At 25.8% G+C, this 25,314-nt stretch overlaps 1 protein-coding gene across 9 annotated transcripts in view; it reads right to left on the bottom strand.

Annotated features, from left to right (window-relative positions):
* The window catches only part of SLO2 (slowpoke 2), a 199,073-nt gene that overhangs the window by 45,693 nt on the left and 128,066 nt on the right, over positions 1 to 25,314 (bottom strand). For 2 of the 9 annotated variants that reach the window (XM_088188007.1, XM_088188011.1), the window contains exon 1: positions 5,659 to 6,020. The exons of the other annotated variants lie outside the window; for them this stretch is intronic. In XM_088188007.1, the coding sequence (XP_088044133.1) occupies positions 5,659 to 5,729 (71 nt within the window). In that variant the 5' untranslated portion in view covers positions 5,730 to 6,020. Of the gene's footprint in view, positions 1 to 5,658; positions 6,021 to 25,314 lie in introns of those variants that run through there. 9 annotated transcript variants of the gene reach the window in all.

The raw sequence follows: 25,314 nt of genomic DNA, 5'->3' as shown, positions 1-25,314 counted from the left end.
CAGCTAGCGGCGATGAGGCCGCGTCTAAGGAATATCCCAACATTTTAAAGGGAATTATTAAAAAAGGTGATCATAAACCTGAACAAGTGTTGAACGTAGACGAAACAGGACTTTATTGGTAGCGAATGCCTTATTGCACGTACATTTCAAAAACCGAAAAATCTGCGCCTGGTTATAAGGTGTCTAAAGAACGATTAACTTTGCTACTTGGTGCAAATGCCGCGGGTGATTTTAAGCTAAAACCACTTTTAATATATTTGTCCAAAAATCCAAGGCCTCTTAAAGGACTAAATAAAAATCAATTACCCGTCATATGGAGATCCAACAAGAAAGCTTGGATGACTAAAGCTACTTTAGAGGATTGGTTCAAAAATCCCTTTTGCACAGAAGTGAAAAAATATTTGCGAGACTATAACTTAAGCAACAAGGCTTTGCTAATTTTGGATACTGCACCAGGGTATCCTACTAATTTATCCGAACTATCTGAAAATGTCATGATTGAGTACCTTCCGAAAAATACAACAGCTTTGATCCAACTAATGGATCAGGGTGCAATAGCCACTTTTAAGGCATATTACCTACGCCGAACTTTCCGACAACTTATAAGGGAAACCGATGGTAAATCTTCAATTAAAACATTTTGGAAAAACTATAACATCAAGGATGCTGTTGACAACATCAGTGAATCATGGAAGGAATTAAAATTAACAACAATGAACCATGTTTGGAAAAAAATATGGCTAGAATGTGTAAAAAGTACTGATGCGGAAGTTAATTGCCTTCCTGAAATTAGGCAAAACATTTTGGATCTAGCACATGATCTCGGCTTTGAAGGTTTGAACGAACGTGATCTGCTTGATCTACTTGAAGCTGATAGGGAACCCCTTTCATATAAGGAACTCATTCAATTGCAAGCAGAACCGGCATTTGATGAAGAGACAGAGCCTGTTGTATTCAAACAGCTAACATCAAAAAAATTGTCAAAAGCTTTTCCTATTTCGAACAAGGAATACACATCTTCCTTGAAAACGATCCTGACGTCGAACGTAGTGCTAAAGTTTCTCGAGGAATTAACTCAGCCATTAGCTGTTATTAATCACTGAAGAACGAAAGAGACAAAAAGGCAAGACAAACATCGTTGGGCAATTTTTTAAGTCAGGCCCATCCTTACCAGCGAAAAATGAGAACGACAGTGATCTGAAGGTTACCATTTCTTTATCGTCTTCAGATTAAAGCCATTTTAAAAAAAATTATGTATGTATTCATACACATATTTTATGTAACATGAAGTTGTTTCATTTTTGTTTATGGATTATTGTTGGTTTTTGGAGTCTGTTATTATTTTATGTACAAATGTATGTACTTGTTGTTAGGTATGTATTTTTGATTTAAATGAAATAAAAAGATAAAATTCATTTTAAATGATAAACCATGTTACATTTTTAACAAACATGGAACCGATCATATTGAATTTGTATGAATTTGTATTAGAATAATTGATTCGTTATACGGCTTTTCGCTTAGCGGCCAAGTTTCGTGGAACGTATCTAGGCCGTAAAGCGAGGTATGGGTGTATTTATAATCAAATAAACCCTCATAGATCAAAATTAATATTTGATTTTGATATAATAATTAAGTTTTTTAATAATATTTTAAAATAAAACATACTGTAGAAAAAGTTTGATAATTTATATTAACTTTTTATTATTCATTCGTTGCAGGCTTTTGCATTTTAAAAAATAACTTCAAAAACTGTGGCGTTTGACTTCCCTGACATTTACATAATCAAGTCGCAATAAGAACATAGGGCACATGCTCCTGTTTACAAACTAATAAAAACGGGGTAAAAAGTATTATTTGCTGATTTTATTAAATTCACAAAATTCAGTTGATAGAACCAAACCTCAAATTTTGTATGGGTGTCTAGTCCCCTATAACGTAGTATTCATATAACGAAGTATTTATTTATGCATAGTTCATGATATCAATGATACAGATATATGTCAGTAAAATACAGTAAAACTGTATCGTTGTGCCTTTACTAATTTAGCGTAATTGAAAAATATAACACTTTAAATTGAGTGCAATAAAAACGCTACAAGTAAAAAATGACATTTTAAGACTGCGTTAAAATCTTGTTTATTTTTAGATGAAAAAATGTATTGCTTACTACAAATGTTGATAAAAGTGTTATGTTATTAAAGTTTTAAATTGCATGAAAAATTTAACCGAGCTATATAAAATCTTCATAGAGAAATTGATTATAAAAAACTGCTACATTTGTGATATAGAATTCAACAACTAACAATCCAGATATTAAAAAAAATGTTAATAAAATTACATAGGTAATCGCATTTTTTTTAATTCAGTAAAAAATTATGTAATGTTTGTAGCAACAGCGACATAACACGCTATTATTTGCCACCTGTTGAATTTCCAAAAGCTACACTGGCGAGTATCGATTATTCAAAAAGTGTGTCCCATTTTATGTGTCACTCGATAAGGAACACACGAGAGAGCTTCGCGACAATTATTAGTTTTACTTTGTCGGCTATGTTTGTGTGTGTATGGGTCTCGTTACATAGACTCGGTGATTGCTACACAGGTCTGTAATTTTCATCAAAAGCAGACAGAGTAAAATAGCCCCTTGCTTATTTGACAAAGTACAGATTTCACAAATGTGATATATTATAATAATTATGAAATATATACATACAGACTTTTCAGAATTGACGAAATTCGTAAAAAAATGTCCTATTTATGTAATAAATTTTAAAAAGATATTCAAATAAAATATTTGATAATAAACTGACTTTTATTATGAAATTTTATTTTATTTTTAAGAACCTTGATATTCGTACCAAGACTTCTCTAAATTACAATAGAGCACTTGATTAAATTCTCTCATCTAGTCACTATTTTTTATATTCAACGCTAATAAATATTACTACGTGTATAAAATAATTTAATCATAAACATAAGATTACACTGACATTAATCAGCTATAAATGTTTACTAAAAAATATAAGACAGATTTAATAATATATTGAAAAGACATAAATCGATTAGTATATTTATTAAAAAAACACGCATCAACAATATTTATTAAATTCTGATTCTATTAAAAATTATTTTATATTGATCTAATACGTATATTTTTAAGATTATATTGACTTGATAATCAATTTACTTAGTTAAATGTTTTTAATATAATTATTAAAAAAATAAATGACTAAAACGTGTTTGTATTATAAAATATTTCATTGAAAAACATAATCTAATATGTAAATGCACTTTCAAGTATTAATAATAAAATTCTTTAAGTAGTTTAGATCTAATTGTGAAAGAAATGTGGGTCAGTGTCTATCACAATTGGTCCATATATTCCAATTATTACGAACAGCGAATCAACAATAACATGCAGCATACAATTTAATATAAGAGCAATGAGATTTGTGCTAGTGCTATAATTATTCTAATAACATGATTTGTAAATTTAAATGAGATTGAAGAATTATGATATGTTGTATATTTAAAAACATATTTTTATAATACGTATTATGATATGATACTAATGAAACCATACAATCATAATAAAATCATATAATAAAAATATTTTTTAATGATAAAATTATACAACACCATTTATACTATGTACGTAGTGAAGTTTTTTAATTATTTCAAAGTATTTTCATATAAACATGACGTGCAAAGCTAATTATATATATCATATAGCCTCGTGCAATATTGATCCAGAAATATATTTATTTTTCACCATAAAACGATCAGTCAAATAATACAGGATGGTTATAAATATACGCGTATAATAAACTGTGACATAGTTTACTATATATATTTATTTTTACTTTTAAGTCTAATAAAAAATAAAAATTGTTTGTTATGTTATGCAATGAATTTTTAGCTGCATATTTCAGTATTTTTCTATTATTATTTAAATTTTATTGCCACGTATATAATTCACGTTTATTAAATTTAATCGATTGATCTTTCATACTTTGACTAAATTCACAAAAAAAATCATTTATTTAAATGTAGTTTTAAAATAAAGAGAAAAGTCCTATAATTATCAGATTTTTGCCGCAAAGATTAGATAGCTAACGTATATTTTAAATTACAAATTAATGGTATCATAAAGATTTTTTCAATCGTTTTTCAATACTTTTGTTTTGACTAAATCAATAAAAATTACTTAATCAAAGTTTATGCAAATGATTTTATAAGATCTATTAAACAAATTTAATTACTATATTATTTTTATATTTAATTTTAATAATATATGGTTTATATTTTTTAATACAAAACTGAAAAAATCATTACAATTATAGCGTTATTTCTATAAATAAAAATTTATTTTTTCATATTTTTCCTTGAAAAACTGAAAATAATCATTATTTTTGATATTGCTGAATTTTTATTTAAAGTATACAAATTTTTAGTTGTTACAATACATTTCTTAGCGGTTTTTTTATAGAGAAAAAAATATTTGTTACAAAAAAATATTAGTTACAGACTGATCTAAAATGTGTATTTTTTGGTTAATAATAGTTTTCTTCAACAATGAAAGTTAAAATTAGAGCAAAATTACATTGATCACATTTATAAAAAAGGTGTATAAATCTTAGCAAACTAATCACAAAAATAATGTTTAAAGATATTGCGATATAATAAATATAATTTGTTTTCTTTGGAAATGATTTGCACACAAATATTTAATTAAACTTAAAAAGACATGCAGTAAATGTACTACAAAAAATTGTATAAATAACAACTGATTTTTATAAAAATAAAATTAATAAGAAAACGGATGAAAATAGCAAAAAATATAAACTGTGTCAAAAAAATAAAAAAAATATTCAAATATATATATATAATAATTCAGAGCAAAATGCAAAGAAACTCAAGATTAATTGAAATTCCTGGTAATGAATATTAAAAAAAACTGTTGAAAATAGTTTACTAAGCTTTTATTTATTTTTCATTTATTTTGCGCAAATCATATCTATAAAAATTATCTTCTAATAAAATATTTATGAACTAAAAAATACATATGATAGAATAGTATGTAGCTTTACATTTAAATCAAATAAATTAATTTTATATTATTGGAAAAAATGTTATATATAAAATAAGTATAACAAATAAAAAAAATTGTAGTAATTTTATAACAGCAAACTTTAATTTTTCATTTAAAAATATGTACTATGTATCATCAAAATTAAATTAAGAGTTTTGCGTTAAATTGTATATACAATATAAATAAGCAATAATTTAGGTAAAACCCTTTAATTGTCGAGACATTTAAAATAACTGTTTAATAATCAATGTATTACATATTAAAAAGATGGGTTGAAAAAAATAGTATTTTTCCAAAAAAAATATTTTTGCTCAATAGTATAAGCCCAGTTTTATAAAAGATGTCATTTAATTTTTTTTATGGATATATGCTTAAAACTAAGGCAGTTATCATGTATAGAAATACCATATACATAGTAATAAATATTTATCAATATTTACAACTGTTGGATAGTATTGATATATATCATCTGGACACTCACAGTTGCTGAGATGGATCCCAAAAATAACATTTTTTGAAAGTACATGTATATTTTAATAAAGTTTTAATACACCAATATATACCTTGGAATGCGATCATAGCTGTCCCAGCTAGCCAAGCAGTTGTACGAGCTGTGTCTGCTGGATCCTGCCATATCTAGAGCCTCGCACTATTTCGCAGGTGGTCCGCACAGAACTGGACTATCTATCCCAAAGCGACCATCGCTTTAATGTCGCATGTCTCTTTCAATTTAGCGCTCAGCTAACCTTTGTACAGATGCTGTGAATTGACTTAAGAAACTTTTAGCATTTCTGACCAAGGTCTACTTGCTGCTTCTCATTCCGTGCCGTTCCGTAATATAATCAATCGATCCATGCAGCTAGCCCGTTAACAATTCACTAGTCGCGAGACTGTTTGGGAGATTCGCTCCAACTATATGCTCCGAATTTATATTTAATGGAGCTGAAAGAGTGTTAATATTGATTATAAAGGGAACGTGTCGTCACCTATTAACTTCATTTAGTAATGAACCTCGCGTGATCGCCGCCGATCCGTGACTAGGTGTACACGAGTATGACTTGATACATAGTTTTAGTTAAATATTTAAAAATTCAATTAAAAAGCTCTTTCTATTTTTACTCCAAAGGTGTTTATTAAAAATTCTGTTCACATTGATAATTCTAATCCGAAAAAATAATAATTTTAAATATAAATAAAAATAAATGCAATATTTAAATATTTGTTACAAAAATACAATTTATGCTTAAAACTGTAGGGTTAATAATTATGTGCATAAATTATATATTAAGTTTGTAAAAATAAATTGTCTCATTTGACAAAAATTAAGCTTAACAAAGCAATAGTTAAATCGGCATTTTAGAACACCCAAGAACACGCAAACTTTTCAAAACAATCAATTTATTTAATAGGCTCAAAAAAATGTGAATAATTGCTTATAATCCTTTTGTATTTATCGCACGGTAGATCAACGTGCTGCCACTTTTAAACTTTCACAATGGGATGGTTAGAGGTGAAGCTAAATACTAACGCAATTGGCTCCTAAATAGCATTGTTGTCTCGAATTATCGGTATCAAAATGTAATACAAGATCACATCACCAATCACTATCGAACGCGTTCGATAAAGATTATGGTGCAGTTTGTTTTAATAATTTTATATCTAACCCCAGAAGTAATATCAAAAATTGCACAACACACGTTCTAAGTATCTCTGCCGTCGGATCAGATATTCGATTTCAACGCCTGGTATCAATTCCATGCGGTTTCTTATGACAATGTCTAATGCTCTGCTAGTGAAGGTCGTGTTTCGACTTTTTCAATATAAATTTGTGACTTTCATTTGTTTTGAATTTTTATCGACGCTTCGAAACGTCAGATGCTCAATACGAAGTTAGATCGTGATGATATAGAAATTCAATTTTAAATAAAAATGACTGAAATGACCATGACTGAAACATCACAGTCGAAATACAGAAAGGTAAGTTTATATCGTGATCCCGAGATTCCAATATATATATTATATTTATGTGTGTGTGTGTGTTTGTGTGTATATGTGTGTGTGTATATATATATATATTCCTTTCGCAAATTCAAACGCCACGGGTCCTATTGTGATTGTGCTCTGGAGAATTACGAGAAAAAGTAGCGGTCAACTGAAATCTTGGATTCTTTTTATATGTCGGTATAAAAAGAGGCGATGTTTTACAATTTGTCTTCTTCCGTCCGATTCGGTGCCAGTTGCTTTTTGTTTGTTTAGTAAACGTTTTTTATTTTTTTTTCTCTATTATTTATAAGTATAACTGGAAATGGAAATGCATGAAATTAATAGCCATAAAAATAATTGTTATTTTAATAATGATTTTAAATAACTTTATAATGCTTTATTCTATCAAAAATTTTGTAAAGAAATCCAATTTAAAAATAAAATCACCGCTTTATAAAAGTTTTTTTAAAAGTTTCACATTGTATGAAAGTCCTAGAGTTACAAAAAATAAATAAATAATTTTTCATTATAGTTTATCTATAAAAAAAATGTTTTCTACTAGATCAGTTTTTAAGCTTTAGTAAGGTTATGTTGTACTGGTTAGTTTGTTTGCTATTCTTCATTTCTATTATAAATACTATTGCCATTTTGATAATATATAATTGCCTTAGTGAATTTTTACAAATTTATCAGATAATATATTTATATTTTTTTATTCTGCTTTTTAAACATTTTTTTATATTAGTAACTGTAAGTTAAATAAATATCAGGTTACTTTTTTTTTTACTAATATATCATAAAAAAATGTGTATGAATATACTGATGAAAGTTTCTATCTAACCAATAAATCAATCTTTACAATAAAAATTACCTATTTAAAAATCGTAATCTTATTCAAAATAAATCGATTATTATTTTTTTTCTTTAAAAAAAAAACAAGTTTTTTAATGTACTTAATAGTTTTCGAGCGTGGTTATTGTGCAGCTCTTGGTGTTCTTTTAATTTCTAATGCATATTGTTGAGTCAAACTATTGCAAATGTTATAATACCCACATATTTATTGGATATATAAGAGAAAATAAATATTACCTATATCTTATTCTGATATTTTATATTACTTTTATTGTTGTTTTTTTATTTTATGGTTGAGAGAATGGCAATTTATTCCTACGATAAACTTTAAAAATACCTTTACAACGGTGATACAGCAAAAAAATATAACGTTTTTAAGATTAAATCTTGAATGTTTTCCATAAAAAACAGTTATTGCTTTTCCTATGAAATTTGCTTAATATATTAAAGTATTCGCAAAACAAATTAAATATGGTCTTTACAGAAGTTTTAAGTTTTTTAATATACTATTATTTATGTAATTGTTTTCATATTTATAAAATATATAAGTGATCAAATCTTTTTGTTTATATTGTAATATTTTTTTATATAAAACGAATTATATGGAAAAATAAAACACCATTATTGCGTACCGTTTGCCAATAAAAGTAGTATTTTTTATATGTTAAATATAAACGAATATATTCGATAACCATACTTAAATTTAATGTATAATATTTTTAAAGATATGTATTATTATATTATTATTAGATCGGCATAAATTTATTATGTTATGTCTGAATAATTAATGATACAAATATACAAGTGCTGTGAATATATGATAATTAAATTATTTTAGAGTAGAGTTACGGTAAGGTACCACAAAATTGTATATATATATGTATACAGAATGGCAGAAAACGGGTTGAGATAATTCAATTCATATATTAAAAATATAGAATTACTTAATTAAAATCATAAGTTATAAAAAAAATCTCCACAATAATTTTAAAACTTTATAAATAATTTATTCGTGTATATATGATATATATATATACGTTTTTTATTACTTTATTATTTTATTTGCTAAAATTGTCTTTAAGAATTTATTTAATAATATATCATTTATGCGTTAGCACATATTAAATTGATTTATGTTTATATTGAATATAATACGAGAGTTACCAAGAGAGTTAACAAAAATTAAAATATTTCAACGCGTGTAGAATATTGCGCGCAGTTAATTAAATTATTTGCTTATTGGAATAATTAAAACCGTCTATCATAACCCAAATAATTGTAGCCTGAATTGTACGATAAAGTGTAGTGTTTGTTTAAAAATAACAACATTTTTTGGTTAAGCTCACATCGATATTTTGTCTGTAAAGCGTATGTCAATTATATGGCATATAAGGCGCGTAGTTTGTAAGTTATGTATTTTGGCACGCTCAGTGATTTATTTATTATGAATACAATGGAACAAAATATGCGTTATTGAAACTATGAAAACGTTAAAGTATGTTTTTGTATATCATTTTAAATCTGAACTATGTGTTTATAAAGTTTATAAAGGTTTCGTAGATGACGAACTAAATTGGCAGTCTAGCACATTAATTGCCGATAAAAATAAAAAGATATTCCTGAAGTTTATGATAAACTATCAATTGAAATTATTAAATAAAAAAAATACTATATTTATAAAATTTATACAAGTATGTAATAAATATAATTTAATGCTCATTATTATTTATTACATATATATTCGCTAAAATAAACATTTTTATTACTTATAACCAACAAAGGACAAATTGAAATGAAAGGGCAGATTGTAATTAGGCATTATGGTTTCTTGGTATTTTTCATTTCATTTCTTATTTTCTCGAGAAGTTTTGATTAAAAAAAAAAATATATATATTATTATGTATTTTATTGTAGATACCTTAAAATTACTAATACACAGAGAATTAGATGAACAAATTTCAATAAATTATAGAGCGTTCAGTTTCGATTACAATGAAATTTCGGGCTTACATATTAATACCCAAATGTCAATAACATGTGTTGCTACTTAACGTTTTTATATTACGAACAATATGAGGGGAAAATATTTACTTAATGCATTATTGAAAGCAAGCATATTTTTAAGCATTTAAAATGGACCCTATCTTTTTAATGCATAAGTATAAAAATGAAACCGTTTTAATAGTTAAGTATTTTTAGCATGTTATAAAAATAGGAAAATTTTGAAATGGTATTGTTTCAAATTCCAGATAAATAGTCCCACCACATTAACATTAAATTTAAATTGAAAAATATTTTTAATAAAAAATAATTTAATTTTAACATGTTTTTTTACAGAAATAAAATGTCTTTAAAATACAATTTAAATAGATAATTTTACAGCCAAGATGCGAGTTATTAAAGTGAATTTTTTGCTTTAATTGGTTGACATAATGTCAGTGTTTTGTATTGTTACGTATCGCCGTACATGTACGGCGGTCGATCTTTCACTGTTTTGAGATACGCCAGATAGTTATATATTTAAATATAATTTAATTGTTATATATTTACATATATAACTGAGCAAAAATAAATTTAAGACATTATATTAATATAATATTTTTTTTAAATTTAAATTATTGTAAATGATTTTTTATGAAATTACCATAAAAAAATATTTTATAATAATTTTGTAAAAAATATTGAAAGCTGTATATATAATAAAAATGTAAAATAAATTAACAAAATATAATAATAGGAAAGTGTTAAAATAAATTATTAAAACACACTAATACAAAAAAGTAGTAAAATAAACCAAAGCAATAAAAGTAATAAAACAGCTGATTTTATTATTATTATTATTTACTATAAATGCAGTATCAAATAATAATAAATAAATAACAACATAAATAATAATGAAAGAATACAAAAGGTTAAAACCCTAATCCGTTAGTTACAGAGAAATATAAGTCAAAACGGCATTAAGCGGAAAATATCAATCTAAATAAGACATATATACAGAAAAAAACTAAGATCTGTTTTTTAGTAACAATAATTTATATTAAAAAAATAACAATAAATACAATAAAAGCCAGTATTATTATATCGAAACATATGGATAAGCTTTTAAAAGTGATAAATATTTTCTTAATCAATGTATGCTAAAAATTGCTTAATTACTTTTTCAAGAAAAGGTAAATATTTAACCAAAAAAAAATTGAATTGCAGAGAGAATCAATAAAATTGCAGCTAATATAAATAGGTAAATATCTTAAATTAAAATTACAATACTCCGACTTTTTTAATTGCAGATATTACTGGACTAAAACAAGTAGCTGTATTTATTTCTGCGTTGAAAATATTACTGTGACTAAAGAACTGTTTTATATTGTTTCTCTGCATGATAAGAAAAAATGCAAAGATGATTCTAAATAGCTTGGAAGTTTTTAATAATATATAATTCTAAAACTAGTGTGTGTAGAAATATACGAAACAAAGCTCCAAAATCAAATTTGATTTTGCGATTTTGACATCAGAAAGTAGAATTTTATTTTGGGGCTTGGCATTAGAAAGTGTTGCATTTCAAAGTAATGCAAATAAAACATGTGCTTAAGTTTATTTGAAAATAAAGTAACGTTTTTAAGACTTAAATCAATGAGAACAAAATTGAATACGACTTCTATTCCTAACAAAGTTGTCCCATTTATTTGGGACTACATTAAAGCATTTACAATAAATTTTATTAAATTCATTCCCCTACATGAAATAAATAATGATAGTTATATTTTTGATGGAAATTAAGCAAAAATGCTTAAAATATATATGAGCTGTTTTTTTAAATTTAAAATACGATTTGAATTAATCAGAATATGTGAAAACTTATTTTTATTATTTACTATTACATTTACTTTTAAATTTATAAAAATTCAGTGCAACATAGTGCTAAAAAATTTTTACTTGTCACGACTTTGTATTAAAACGTGTATGTTTGCAGCATATATAACAGGCGCGTACGGTGAGATACTTTCCCTTTCGCTCGCTCGCGTGTTAAGTGACGAGAGTGAGTGAGAGATAAGGGCGTGCTGAACGCACGCCCTTATCTCTCACTCACTCTCGTCACTTAACACGCGAGCGAGCGAAAGGAAAAGTATCTCACCGTACGCGCCAGTATATAGTGAACAATTATTATTATTTTTAAAGACTAATAAGGCTTCACATATGTCGAGATTAATATATAAGCATTTAATTAAACAAGTTACACCCTGATATTGATTAAATTATTTTTAGAAAAAAAAAATGTTATATGTAGTTTTTAGCAAAAAATATAATTTGTTTTAACACATTTTTTTAATTTCAAATTGTGACGTAAAATAAAATGTTTTAACCATTTTTTATGAATTTATTTAAAAAAATTCAAAATTCATATTTTTTTTAAAAAGATGAATACATTTTTTGCAAGTTTTAGTGTCTGAATTAAGCGGACTGTTTTCTTATGAGTTTGATACCACTGGTATAGCACATCAACTGGCGATAAAATTAAGAAAACTTGATACTATTATTTTAAACCATAGATAATATGTTTATATAAAATAGTGCAACAGTCTATTAATATACCGCGTATCTAAGAATTTATAATTTATTACAATACACATTTGATTTTAATCACAAATAGAGCTTTTGAATTAAAGACAGTTTTGTTTACAATATTATATAAATGTGTATTGTCTGCGACGCAATGTACTTACAGACAACGTTCAACTCGATCGATTCTTTACGTACTACAAATATTATATTAATACATTATATTTATGTTTGTGTGTATTGAAAACATACATACACAAACGCTTATATATTTTTGTTAAATTAATTAATTAAAAAAAAACTATGTATGAATCTTTGTGGAGCTTACGACCTTTTATTCGTGCGGTTTTCGCAAATATGATATTGCGCAAGCGTCGCCTCTTCCATTAGGCAAATTTAAACAATGTGACTAGATTTAATTGATAATTTGCGTGCGGCGTTAATTATCGTAGTGAAATTGAGACCTGAATCAGAAGAAGAGGTCAAGGCGCCTATGTTACTCGATACATGTTGTTTACCAGTATCAATCCGTAAAAGGGCAAAGTGCTCGATTTGAACTTATTCCACATTTGGAACGAGAATTGCGCGTGAGAAAAACGTTTTGAAATCCTTCATATATTTAATATATCATTATTAAAAAAAAATCAATAATATTAAGCTAATAAAAGCATTTTATATATTTAAAAATGCGTTGTAAAATAGTAGATACTGCTTGTTAATAAAGCAATACTTTTATAAAAATGCTTTTAAAAATCCAGAAGCACTGGAAATAAAATAATTGAGAGTTTTTACAAAACTAATAAAAAAAATAAAAACGGGTGCCTCACAAAAAATTCTGTTATGAAGTTTGTTTCACGCAAAAGGAACGTTTCTTTTCTTGATAGGATTGTAACGTGCAACAGAAATAGATCCTTTACAGAAATAGAAGGTTGTCTGTACAATAGCTTATCAAAATTGCAACCCTAGAGCTTTCAGCGAAACTTAAAAGTTACACTTAAAGATTTATGTCGACCGTATGTTAGTCGGCGCTCAACACTACATTGATTTATATTTATATATATATATATATATATATATATATATATATATATATATATATATATATATATATATATATTTATATAAAAATAATTGTTATGAAATAAAATAAAGATTAACACTTATCTAAATAATAATAAAAAAACACCGTTCTAAACATTATTTTTATAAAGTCTTACTAGCAAGTATTCCATCGTTCGATTAATACATTTGGACAGGTGAATCAGGCAAAATAATTTGGGCACTTTTTCCGAGTGCTTTTGACACTTTGAGACTCTTTCACATCAACGTGCGCTCAATACATTTGATATGGGTTTCAACAAATCGTTATTAATTATTTATCGGTGTTACACATGTCAATTTTTTTATTTTTAAATCAAGCCATTAGAAATGCTAAAAATATCTCTGAATCAATAATAATTGATATGTGTAAATTAATAAAAATTGTAAATATAAAATATGTTGCTATCCTAATTTATTGTGTAAGAATATCAATGATAAACATCTGTTATAATAGTGAAAAAAAATCAGCATTATTATGTAATCGCAGATATCTAGGCACATTATCTAAATAATGAGTTTAAAACGATGCTAATATATTTATTATTTCACTCGCGTCTAATTTGATGCGTTAAACATGGATGTGGAAGTTTACTTTATATTTTATTTAACACAATTTTTTTGGATTGTGCTTCAAAACACTACATAAAATAGTCATATAAAGCAAATTTAACATATTTGCTCTCAATTGAAAATTAAAATAAGTCATACTCCGAATATATCACGTAATTTTTGTTGTTGTTAATAATTAAATATATATGTACACACTTGATAAAAAATTAATTGAGTATTAAAATATTAAAATTTGATCCATTGTAAAAAAATAAGCGCTCAAAAAAAATAAATTCATGAAATAAGTTATCGACCGAAATTGTGATTTTATACGCGCACTCAATCACGCACTTACGCACTTTTTTATAATAATAAAAGAGCGTTTTATATACGTATTTACGTGACGTAGAAAGCTTTTTGACGTAGCAGAAAGCTACCGACTCTGGCGGCGCCGGAAGGCTCACTGGCGTCGGCTTCAACCGAATACAACTGTCCGCCTAGTCGAGACGTCATTCCTCATGAAAATTATTATCTATTTATGTGTATATATATGTATAACACACATACATGTAAACGCATTTATAGCATGATGTATCTATGTTTATACATACACGTAACAAGCCTGTCACAAAAACATTCGTTATATATTATTCATATTCATAATGCCCTGACTGTATTACTAGAACATTTAAAATGTCTGTCAACCACATGTTAATCTCATATGTGTAAAGAAGGTTGTGGATCTTGACTATAAATTTAAAATTAATATAAAAATATCTGCACATGACAGTGGATCGTAATTATCAATCAATACTTTCATAAATTTTATTTTTATTGCATCCAAAAAAATTTATATTTAAAGCATTTAAATAGAAATTAAAAAAATTAAGAAAAATTTTAAGCAGACTAGTCGATAAAACATCACCTTGTCGTACTTCTTTTTTTTTAAGTTGAATCGTAATTTATTTAATAGCAAATAATTTATTCTATTTATTAAAAAACAATGACACTTATTTATACAAACAAGATAAACATTAAGTATAAATTACATTAACTACTAAATTATATTCGAAATAAGCCAAAAGTACAACTAATCTATATTTTATTGAAATATAATAATGCAAAACTTATGTTTTAAAATAAATTATCAGCAATGTTACATATATTTTAAAATTACAAATGTCTGTATATATATGACAGTAGTCTACATAAAATATCAGATTTTTTTATTGCTCACAAAAAATAGTAGCAAAATGGATTGAGTAAAAATAAATACACTAAAATAATAACAATAGACAGATACAAAAATTATTGTCATAATTCCGACGGAACCACATTGTTAATTGTTTATGAATTTACTAGACATAATCAAACTTATGGTTGATTTATTCGCTAAGAAAATAAGACCAATTCTGTTAATTTTACAGTGTTTTTGTGTATGATACAACAATTATACGACATAATTGTCTCTTTAAATGATGAAAAAAGGTAGGTTTTTATCTAATCAATTTAATAACATATGTTGTACTTTTTCACTGATAAATTGTTATGATTATCTAATCTAAAAAAATAGTATTTAATTTTAGAATCAGTTTCTGATGGAAAAATATTGATGTTATATACATACATATAAATTTAATAAAAATAAAAAGAGCTAGTGTAGTGTTTTGTAAATTTAAAATTTAAAAATTCATTTATATTTTTTATTATGAAGTTATATTGTAAATATATAGTCTATATGGTTTGCAACATTGCTAATTTTTTTTATATTTCATAAAAAGCGACAATTCTATATGTTTAAATATAACTTTATGTACCTTGTTACTTATAAGCACCAATTCATTAATTAATATATGCTATTAATAATAATGTATGCAAATAAGGTTCTCAAACATTTACTGGAAATGTCTTAAGAGCAACGGAAAGCCTTTCACACAAATTATTAATATATCACATAATTTAGTATTAATTTACGCCATTGACCTTATGAAATTTCTTGTTCTTCGTCTTATTCAATTCAAAGTAAAGACACCGAATACATTTGCATAATGAACCCTTTGTTCCATTATTCTTGCCACTAAACCAAAGTGGATTGATGTATTAAATTCCTTCTTATCTTAGTCGCTTAAATAATTAACCATTATGCTGTATTACAAAAGTCAAATCTATTCAAGGTTATTCAGCAGGAAATACTATGATGTTTAGTCTATAACTTAATCACTTAGTAAGAAATTTTGTGAGTAAGTAATGAGACACGGGCATTTATATACAAATAAAGATGATGTACGTGAAAAGCCACGCAGCGAAATTTTTAATATTTTTCATTTTTCTAAAATCGATCATTAATATATATATAATGAAACATACATCTTTTTAAATTGACTGCTACATTTCATTAATGAGCATTTTTTGCGATTTTTTTAGAAAATTTTTATTTAAAAAGTGTGTTTTGAAAGCCATATAATTTTTCTTAATATTATATAAATATTTTAATATATTTATTATTTATTTAAAATTGAATTAGTGACGTTTAATCTTGATGTTGTATCTAGATAGTTAAATAGTGAGATCAAATTAACTGTATTGTTTCTTAATTTAATTCTTTGGAATTAATATTAATTTAATCACAATTTATTTTTATGATCACTTAAAGCATTATTTTTAGTGTCATAGATGCCCATTTTCAAAGTTGAAAATCGGTTACAATTTGTCCTTTCTTTGGATGAGCTCCAACAACTTTAACATTGCTGCATTGCAACATTTCAGAAACATAAACTACATAGAATTGCGCACACGAGTTCGATTATGGGTCATCGATTTTAGTCAAGCTCTGAAAATTCATTATATCCATTAGTCGAATTTAGAGCTACGATTATAACGCATGTGTTAAGCAATATTGACTATATGTAAAAGTGCAAAGATAAGATTTAGAGCGGTAACGTAAGATATGTAAAATTAAATAGAAATTTCACATATTATTATGTTAACTATAATCACGTACAATACATTTTAAATATATTTGAATAAAAATATAAAAAAATGGTTTGGTTTATTAATTTTTTAATTTAATATTAATAAAAGTATTTATTAAATAGTTTAGATTTTAATAATACTTTTATTTTGTGTTCGATTATATGCAATACATATTTTGTGGTCTAAATCTGATTAAATTTAACGCATAATAGTAAAAACAATAACGTAGGCTACGGTTGCGTCATATACGTTATTTTTATAAGCATTAACCCTTTATGTGCTAGGTGCGGATAAGTCCGAATCACCGTGTAAGGAAATTTAGATTCAAAATAATAGATAAATGCCGAATTAATTATAGAAAAAGTAAAAAATTAAATTTAAGATTTAATATTATAGAATGAATATAAAATCGTAATTTAATCTTTTCTTAATTTTTTATTGTATAATTGACTAATCAGGTCAATTTTTATGAAAATTAATTCAGTACTTTAAGGGTTAAATAATATATGTTTTATAACTGCAGCTATTCTATGACATTTTATTAAATTAATAAAAATAATGTAATATTTTTTGATGACTCTTAAATTAAATTAGTCTAAGCTTAGTATTTATAAATAACTCATAGGATACTCAAAATTTTTGCAGGATACTTTCAAGTGTGCCTTAAATGTAATTTTTATTACCAGCAAAAATAAAATAAAAAAATATTTTTTTAATATTGTATATTAAATTTTTAAAATTTTTTAAGAAATATACCTATATGTAATATTTATATTATATAAAACTAAATTTAAGCTTAACTGCTATAATCACTTAAATGTCTACGAGTCACTTGTTGATTATTTTTTAAGCAAATTATTTTTAAAACCAAGCTAACGAATTATTTAAGTTTTTTTTTATTTAATTATCAAAGATTATTGTGCTAATTTTATTTAGCAGTGAAACAAGTATTTTATATTTATTTTTAGAAAGAGATACTGGCGCGGGAAAAACATAACAGTCTTCTCACTAAAGAGTCACTGGCGTTTAATGTGTTAAAAATAAATTCAAATTTAGTTCATAATCACACTTTTAAATTTAATAACAAATAAAATTATATGTAACTAACTAGAATATTTAAAAATAATTAAAAATGATAGATTTTATTAAAAAGTTTTTTATTGATATATATTTAATATACTAAATTAAAGATTTTTATCTTGATTTTAAAATTAGAAAAGCCCGAGAAAATTTCGGTATATTTATGTAAATTTATCTGTATAATATTCATGATGTAATTTCAGGCTACTTTTAAACGAGCTACTTTATATTATACATAATTCTTTTAAGCCAGTGCAAAAATAAAAAAATTGGTAAAATCAAAATTTTAAAATTTCATAACATACAAATGATTTATAAAAGACCATTATATTTAAAATACATAAATTTAGCAATTAAATAATTTATTTTTATAATTGTAGAATTTTATTAATAAAAATATTTTGCTCATACTAAATTGTATTTAATTGTTTTTACAAAAATTAGTTGATTTATGTATAATATTAACTAAATAATAAATATTAAACTTCCGTAATCGTATTTTTTTTAAAACATCTTAAAAAAATAAAAAATATGTTTTTAAAATACATTTTTATAGAATAATCCCAATTTACTACCATACAATTAATACATCAAAATTTAGTTAATCAATGTTTGGATAATATCGAATCTTTGTATTTGATTATTTGTTGCTTTTAAAATACAAAATGCTTTAAGATCTTTAGTTGAATTTTTATTTAATGTATTTTTCTTTGAAAAATCTTAGATTTATAGAATTTATAAAATATGTATATAACTAGAAAATTTATAATTGCATTTAATTTTATTTTATAAAAGTCTTAGAACTTATAATTTTTAATAAAAAAATGCTAGTTATTTGATAATTTGCAATTTATAATTGAATTTAAATAATTCTAAATGTAGGCTTCTTTGAAATATGTATTATACTTATTTTTTATAATATAATATGGTATTTTATCACTATTTTTTTCAGACCATTTAAAATCTAATAACATATGGAATAATAATATCATGTTATAAAATTCAAAGTAAGTATAATACAAAATTTTAGAAAAATAATTGGATATTAATGTTTGATTATATGTATAAAGAAATTTAATTTGAAATATAGTAGTGCCTTCTTTCAAAATTCAGAATCTCCAATAATCTGTATTATATTGACAAAATAGTCTAAGGCTATTTATAAATGCGTCAGAATATTAATAAGATTTTTATAAAACATTTTAAGGCAAATTAAAATTATCACTATTTTAGCTGTGATCATTAAAAAAATAGTATATTAAAGTTTTAGAACCACAGATTAGATTTTAACGTTAAAAATAATTAAGAGCGAATTTTATATTATATTTTTTTTAAAGATCTTATAATAATATTTTTCATAATATTTGTCTATATGAAAGCCAAAAATACAATTTATTAGATCAGTAAAAATTAAAAAGCACTTTTTAATGATTTTTAAATAAATTATTTGATTTAAAGAATCAAAATTCAAGTATCTAATAATATATATGATAAAATTTAAAATATAAATTATTTTTAAGAACTAAGTTCTTCACTGAAATCGTACCATAGAAATTCATAGATCATAGAAATAATAGAAATTAAATAGAAATTTATAGATCACTAGGTATACACATAATATTTTTATATATACATATATTTGTAAGTCATTTTGATTAATTGTCACGTTTAACCAATATAACTTATTGACCGCACTGTGTATTGAGCATTCCTATGCTATGTTTGTATAGGCGTGTCTTTGGACTTCACCTTTATTGTCCACTTTATTAGGTCATACCGATGGAATAATTAAATTTATCGATCCGTTTCCAATTGGCTTGAATTTTATCTACCCGCTCAATTCTATTTATCTAATCTAGAAATGCTATTTGCACTTTGACAAGAGCGTTTTGATTTTTTTCAATTAGCCACGCTGTTTTGACGTTAGCGAATTTAAAGCCAATCAATCTTGGACATGCCACGATAGATTAATTGGCGAGCGGCTCGCTCGGCTTTGAAATTGCGTATAGTGCAAAGGGTTAATTGTTTATGTATGTGTGCAGCAAAACAGAAAAGTACAGGATCAATAGAAAATTTTTTATAATAATTTAAAAGCAAAAGTAGGAATAAGATATGTATATACACATACATACATCTTAAGAAGGGAGTATTAGTACTTAGAATATCTCAAAGTATAATATATAATCATAGTATTAGTTGGAACATATTATTTTATATTAAATTAAACACAGATAAACGATGGTTTAAATTTGCTTTAAATGTAAATTATTAATTTAAAAAATAACATAATTAATGAATGGTGCGTAAAATTTCTATAACTTTTTGTATTATTAAGCAGTGTTATACTTATACAATGTAATGTTCTTGTTAAAAATCGAGTTGAAACTGTAATATTGTTTTGCTTCTTTTTATTCGGCATTATTCAGCGGCCGTTAAAAAAAATCTGAACGAGGAATACTTAAGCATCGTCACGCAATTCTTCAATAACATATACTACTCTAAAAAAATACCTCACCACTGGTTGCGATTGACATTTATTTTTTTACCAAAAATAACAATTTTAACGAGCGAAAATCACACACATTGAGAAGAAATTATTGGCAGGGAAAAATTTTGATTAGGAAAGGCCTAGGTACACGAGAAGCAGTATAATGCTAACAAAATAACTTCAAATCTATTTTAGAATGATCCAAATGCTATGTATTGAAGTGACGCAAGAGTTTTGAAGATTAACCCTTTCTGCGCCATAAGCATGTTAACGCGCTCTGTATGTCTGGACTCATGAGGCCGACCATACAAAATAAGCGCATTTTGCTAGCTAATTTCAAGTGGTTTGTGTGACGGATTTTATTTATTTATACACACAGTGACATCTCTTAAGATGATAAAAATAAATTAGGACGAGATAAATTGCAAATTAAACTGCAGAGTTGTCCCGTCATATTTACTAGATTCAAAGAAACACTTCCTTGGGAAAACAAAAAATAATATTTGTTATGCTGATGACACAGTAATATTTGTTTTGGTCGTTGATATTTAAATAGTGTAAATGAAGAATGAATAAAAAAGGCCTACAAATAAACATCGATAAAATAAAATTTATTGTTAAATGTGTGATTCCCGTAAATTCAGTAAACTTATCATTAAACGGTGATAGAATTGAAAGGGTTAAACATTTTAAGTACATGGGTAGAACCTGACGAAAAGATGCATCAAAATTGCTCAAAGTCAGTTTTAAAATTCTATGCTGGTCTAACAAACAAGCACTTACATATTCAGATCAGAATTTAATTATTATGATGATCAGTGCTATTTATTATACGAATGAGTGAATTTCACTTAAAAAAACAATAAATCAATCAGCTGTAAGTTTTTAAATTATGATTTTATATGCTCATAATATTGATTAAAAAAGTTTCTAATGATTGAGAACTCCTTTCAAATATTAAAGAAAGGAAGATGTATGTATGTTAAGATGTAAACACATGATTTGAGGTCCATAAAACAAGTTTATTTATACCTTAATAATGTAAAATTTAAGGAGAAAATATATTTGAAAAAAAATATTTTCAAGAAAGTAAAATTGTAAAAATATTTTTTTTTATTAAAGCTAGAATATACAATCATGAAAAAAGTACTTTTTTTGTACAAATATATTTATTTTTAGCATCTCTATAATTAAAACTATTAAATATGTTCTCATTGTAATTATAAAAACATGTATTATCGATATTTATGAGTCTTGTGAGGTTTCTTGTGTAGTCAATATTTTTTTTTAAATTAATTGTTAAATATATATTTTTCGTTGTTGGGTTGTATTCTAAATGCGAACTTGATGTCCGCTTTATTCAATCTTAACCCTTTATGTGCTAGGTGCGGATAAATCCGAATCACCGTGTTTAGCTCTTAAGTGCGTACTTCTGATTTATCTCACGCTCAATAAATAATAGATTTTTTAAATGCTGAATTAATATTCTAAATATAACTCACGTAATTAGTCAATTATATAGTAAAAAATAAAATAAAATATTTAATTCTGCAAGTGAATATAGATGCAGCATTAAAAAAATATCAACATATAAAAATAGTCGTAATTAAATATTTAAAATTATATTTTACTATATAATTGACTAATTAAGTGACTTTTATGAAAATGAATTCGACACTTAGATGAATCATCGCAGCAGTTGGCTAGATTATTTATTTACAAATATAATTAATTGTAACTGAGTTAAAAATAACATTTATCGATAATTGCATTCCATTAGTTACCGAATATGCGTGAATGTATTACATATTTTAAAATTACAATTTCGATTTACTTATTAGCACGTTGGCGTAATTCATTTAGACGCGAGTCTATGAGTGCGACAACCTGTACGCAACCCTTACCGATTTATATGCTAAAATTTACGGTGTGTTTGACAAATGTTTCCAAATAAAATAAGACCTCACGGGCGGTAGGATATACCTATAAATTATTCGCCTAAAACTATATTGTTTCCTGATTTGTGAAGATGTAGGAAAGTCATTCTAATGTAGTGTATATAAAACTTCAGACCGGTCGCCTTTCCTTCGCCACCTGTTTTATATACTGTTTTGTTGTAAACTGACAGGTTAAAGCCAATAATTTACATTAAGGTTGATCTGTAAGAAAGTTAATCAGACATAATGAAAAACTACTTAAAGTTGCCAAGGGGCAACTTTACTACTTAAAGTTGTCAATGTGTGGAGACTTTAGAGTGCCTGTACTGTTTTTTAAAAATTCATTTCTGAAAATATTAAAATTTTAAAATGTGGTTTTGTTTAAATCCTATTGATTTTGAGACGCAGATAAAATAATAGAACACGGATTAATCCACACCTTATTTGATAACCATGACTTTCACACTCGTTAGGTTTGGGTACAATTTTTGCGGTTGAATCGTTCAGATATGTGTATATACGTAATGTATGTGTATGTCTGAGAATATAAAATATGGATATGCATTGCCTAACCCACCGAACAGGAGTTGATACTTTATTCATATTCAATGACCTGACTTTCGGTTCAAGTCGATACAGAGCGTACGAAAAAATTTTAATTTATAATTCAAACTCCATCATCGCGCGCGAGCGGAGCTTTGAGATTTTTTTAATGTTTACCGAAAACAAACAGACACACACACGTACTTTTTACAAATATGATGATATGTGTATAAAATTCATTTTTTCATTTTGTAGGGCTGACCTAATAAATTCCATAGCATTTGTATAAACCTGATACGGCAATAATTGCACTTATGTATAATGTTTTGATTTTCAAATATGAACTTTGTGTAAATATTTAGCTGTGAATTTTGGTAGCATTAAATTGGATTTATTTCACAATTAAACCACTATTAATTATAGTAATTCTAAAAAGGGTCAATTTTTGCTTGGGAATTTTTTTGTATAAGACAAAAAATAGGTTTCTTTGTTAAAATGGAACACCACCGTGAGAAACATTTTTTCCAGATTTATTCACATAGTTCATACTATAAATCAAAACAAGAATAAAAGTATCCAAATCCGTAATTTTCTGAAATAGACAACGGCAATCATTTTGTGATTGGTCATTTCACAAAAAAGAAGCAAATAAATATTATTATATATGAAAATGCGAGCAAGCAAAATTTAACTCTCTGGGATATTTTTAGACATAATCAGAGATTTTTTTATTCTAACAAACATATACTTTATTATGGAGCTTACTGCCTCAGAACAACAAGAAATCTTCAATATGAACTAAGTTTGTACGAACTTCAACCAACGCAACTTCTGACCGAAGCCGCTGCTTCTCTCTTAGCATCAACTGATCTAGCTCGACGTCCAGAATCTAGAGTTGAATTTATTAACTACACACCTGAAGCATTATTTCATTTTCATTATAATATTGTATAATAAAATATAATTTTTATGGTAAGCGCGTTTTTTAAAAAATAAATATTGGTCTGAAAGCTGCAATAGAAGCAAAGCTTAAAAAAATTAGTTTGAAGTCCAGGCGTGAGCTTAGGTATTTATATGTAAAAAAATAAGAAATAGCAAAATTTTTCCAGTATGTGTATAAAATAAAGCTACACACGGCTACACACTTGCAGACAGAGAAGATCGAAAAAAACCGCTTCTCTCTTCACGACACGTGAAAACGACTTGATTATGTGGACGCCAACAAAACTTTACGTATACAATGACATAATTACACATACTGTATGAAAACGCGATAAACCACTGACTCAAAAGCTAAGTTTTATTACTATTTTATTTACACATCATTGTGAAAATACCTGATTCTAGGACTGAGAAAGTTTATTCACATCAATAAAAAACAGCTTTAAAAAAAATATTTGAAGTATTATATATTCACATTTTATATTTAAACAAAAATATGGACATTGCAAATATATTTTTTATGAATGTAAAATAAGTCATTCAAGGTATTAAACATGTTATTGGTTTTTAAAGCCAAAGGGTGTGACTTAGCAGCCAAATAGATGCTGGAAAAGCTACATAAATAATACATAAACTATAATGAATGTAATGAAATATAGGTGCCGCTATTAGGCGGTGAAGTTTAAATGCCAGGTATTTGAAGCGGAGAGTCTTTGCTGGCGTTTCGAGTTGTATTATTGCCGGCTGTGATTTGTGATAATTCTGGAAGCTGTGTCCATGCAGTGTTCTGGCTTGTTTCCGTGACCAAATGTCACATCTTTTATAATGCTAGTCGATACACATACGAAATTTTTTTATACCTTAAAATAAAGACATTCTAGTGATCAATTAACCAATATTTAAATTAATATTAAAATTATTCACAGAGTAAAATAGTTTATCTAGCTAGCACAACAGCCTAATAATAACAAGTTGGCATCCTTTTCAAACAAAGAGTACTTTTTTTAATGGGTCTCATGAGAGACGTTTAGTCACAAGATTTTTTTTCCATTATAGTGAAAAAATGCTATGGGGCCATACTTTTGAGACTTGTGCTCTCCTTTTTCGTTTGTTCGAAACGGTCTGTAAAATGCCTTTTTAATCAAAGAAACTATGCATGTGATCAAAAATCACTGCGTATATATATATTTAATGTAGTAGCAAAAATACAA

The sequence above is a fragment of the Plectrocnemia conspersa genome, unplaced genomic scaffold, assembly GCF_051122295.1.
Source record: "Plectrocnemia conspersa isolate PC_06_02 unplaced genomic scaffold, ASM5112229v1 ptg000006l, whole genome shotgun sequence".
NCBI lineage: Eukaryota > Metazoa > Arthropoda > Insecta > Trichoptera > Polycentropodidae > Plectrocnemia > Plectrocnemia conspersa.
Note: the sequence above shows the minus strand (reverse complement) of the source record. Positions and strands in the feature narration are given on the sequence as shown.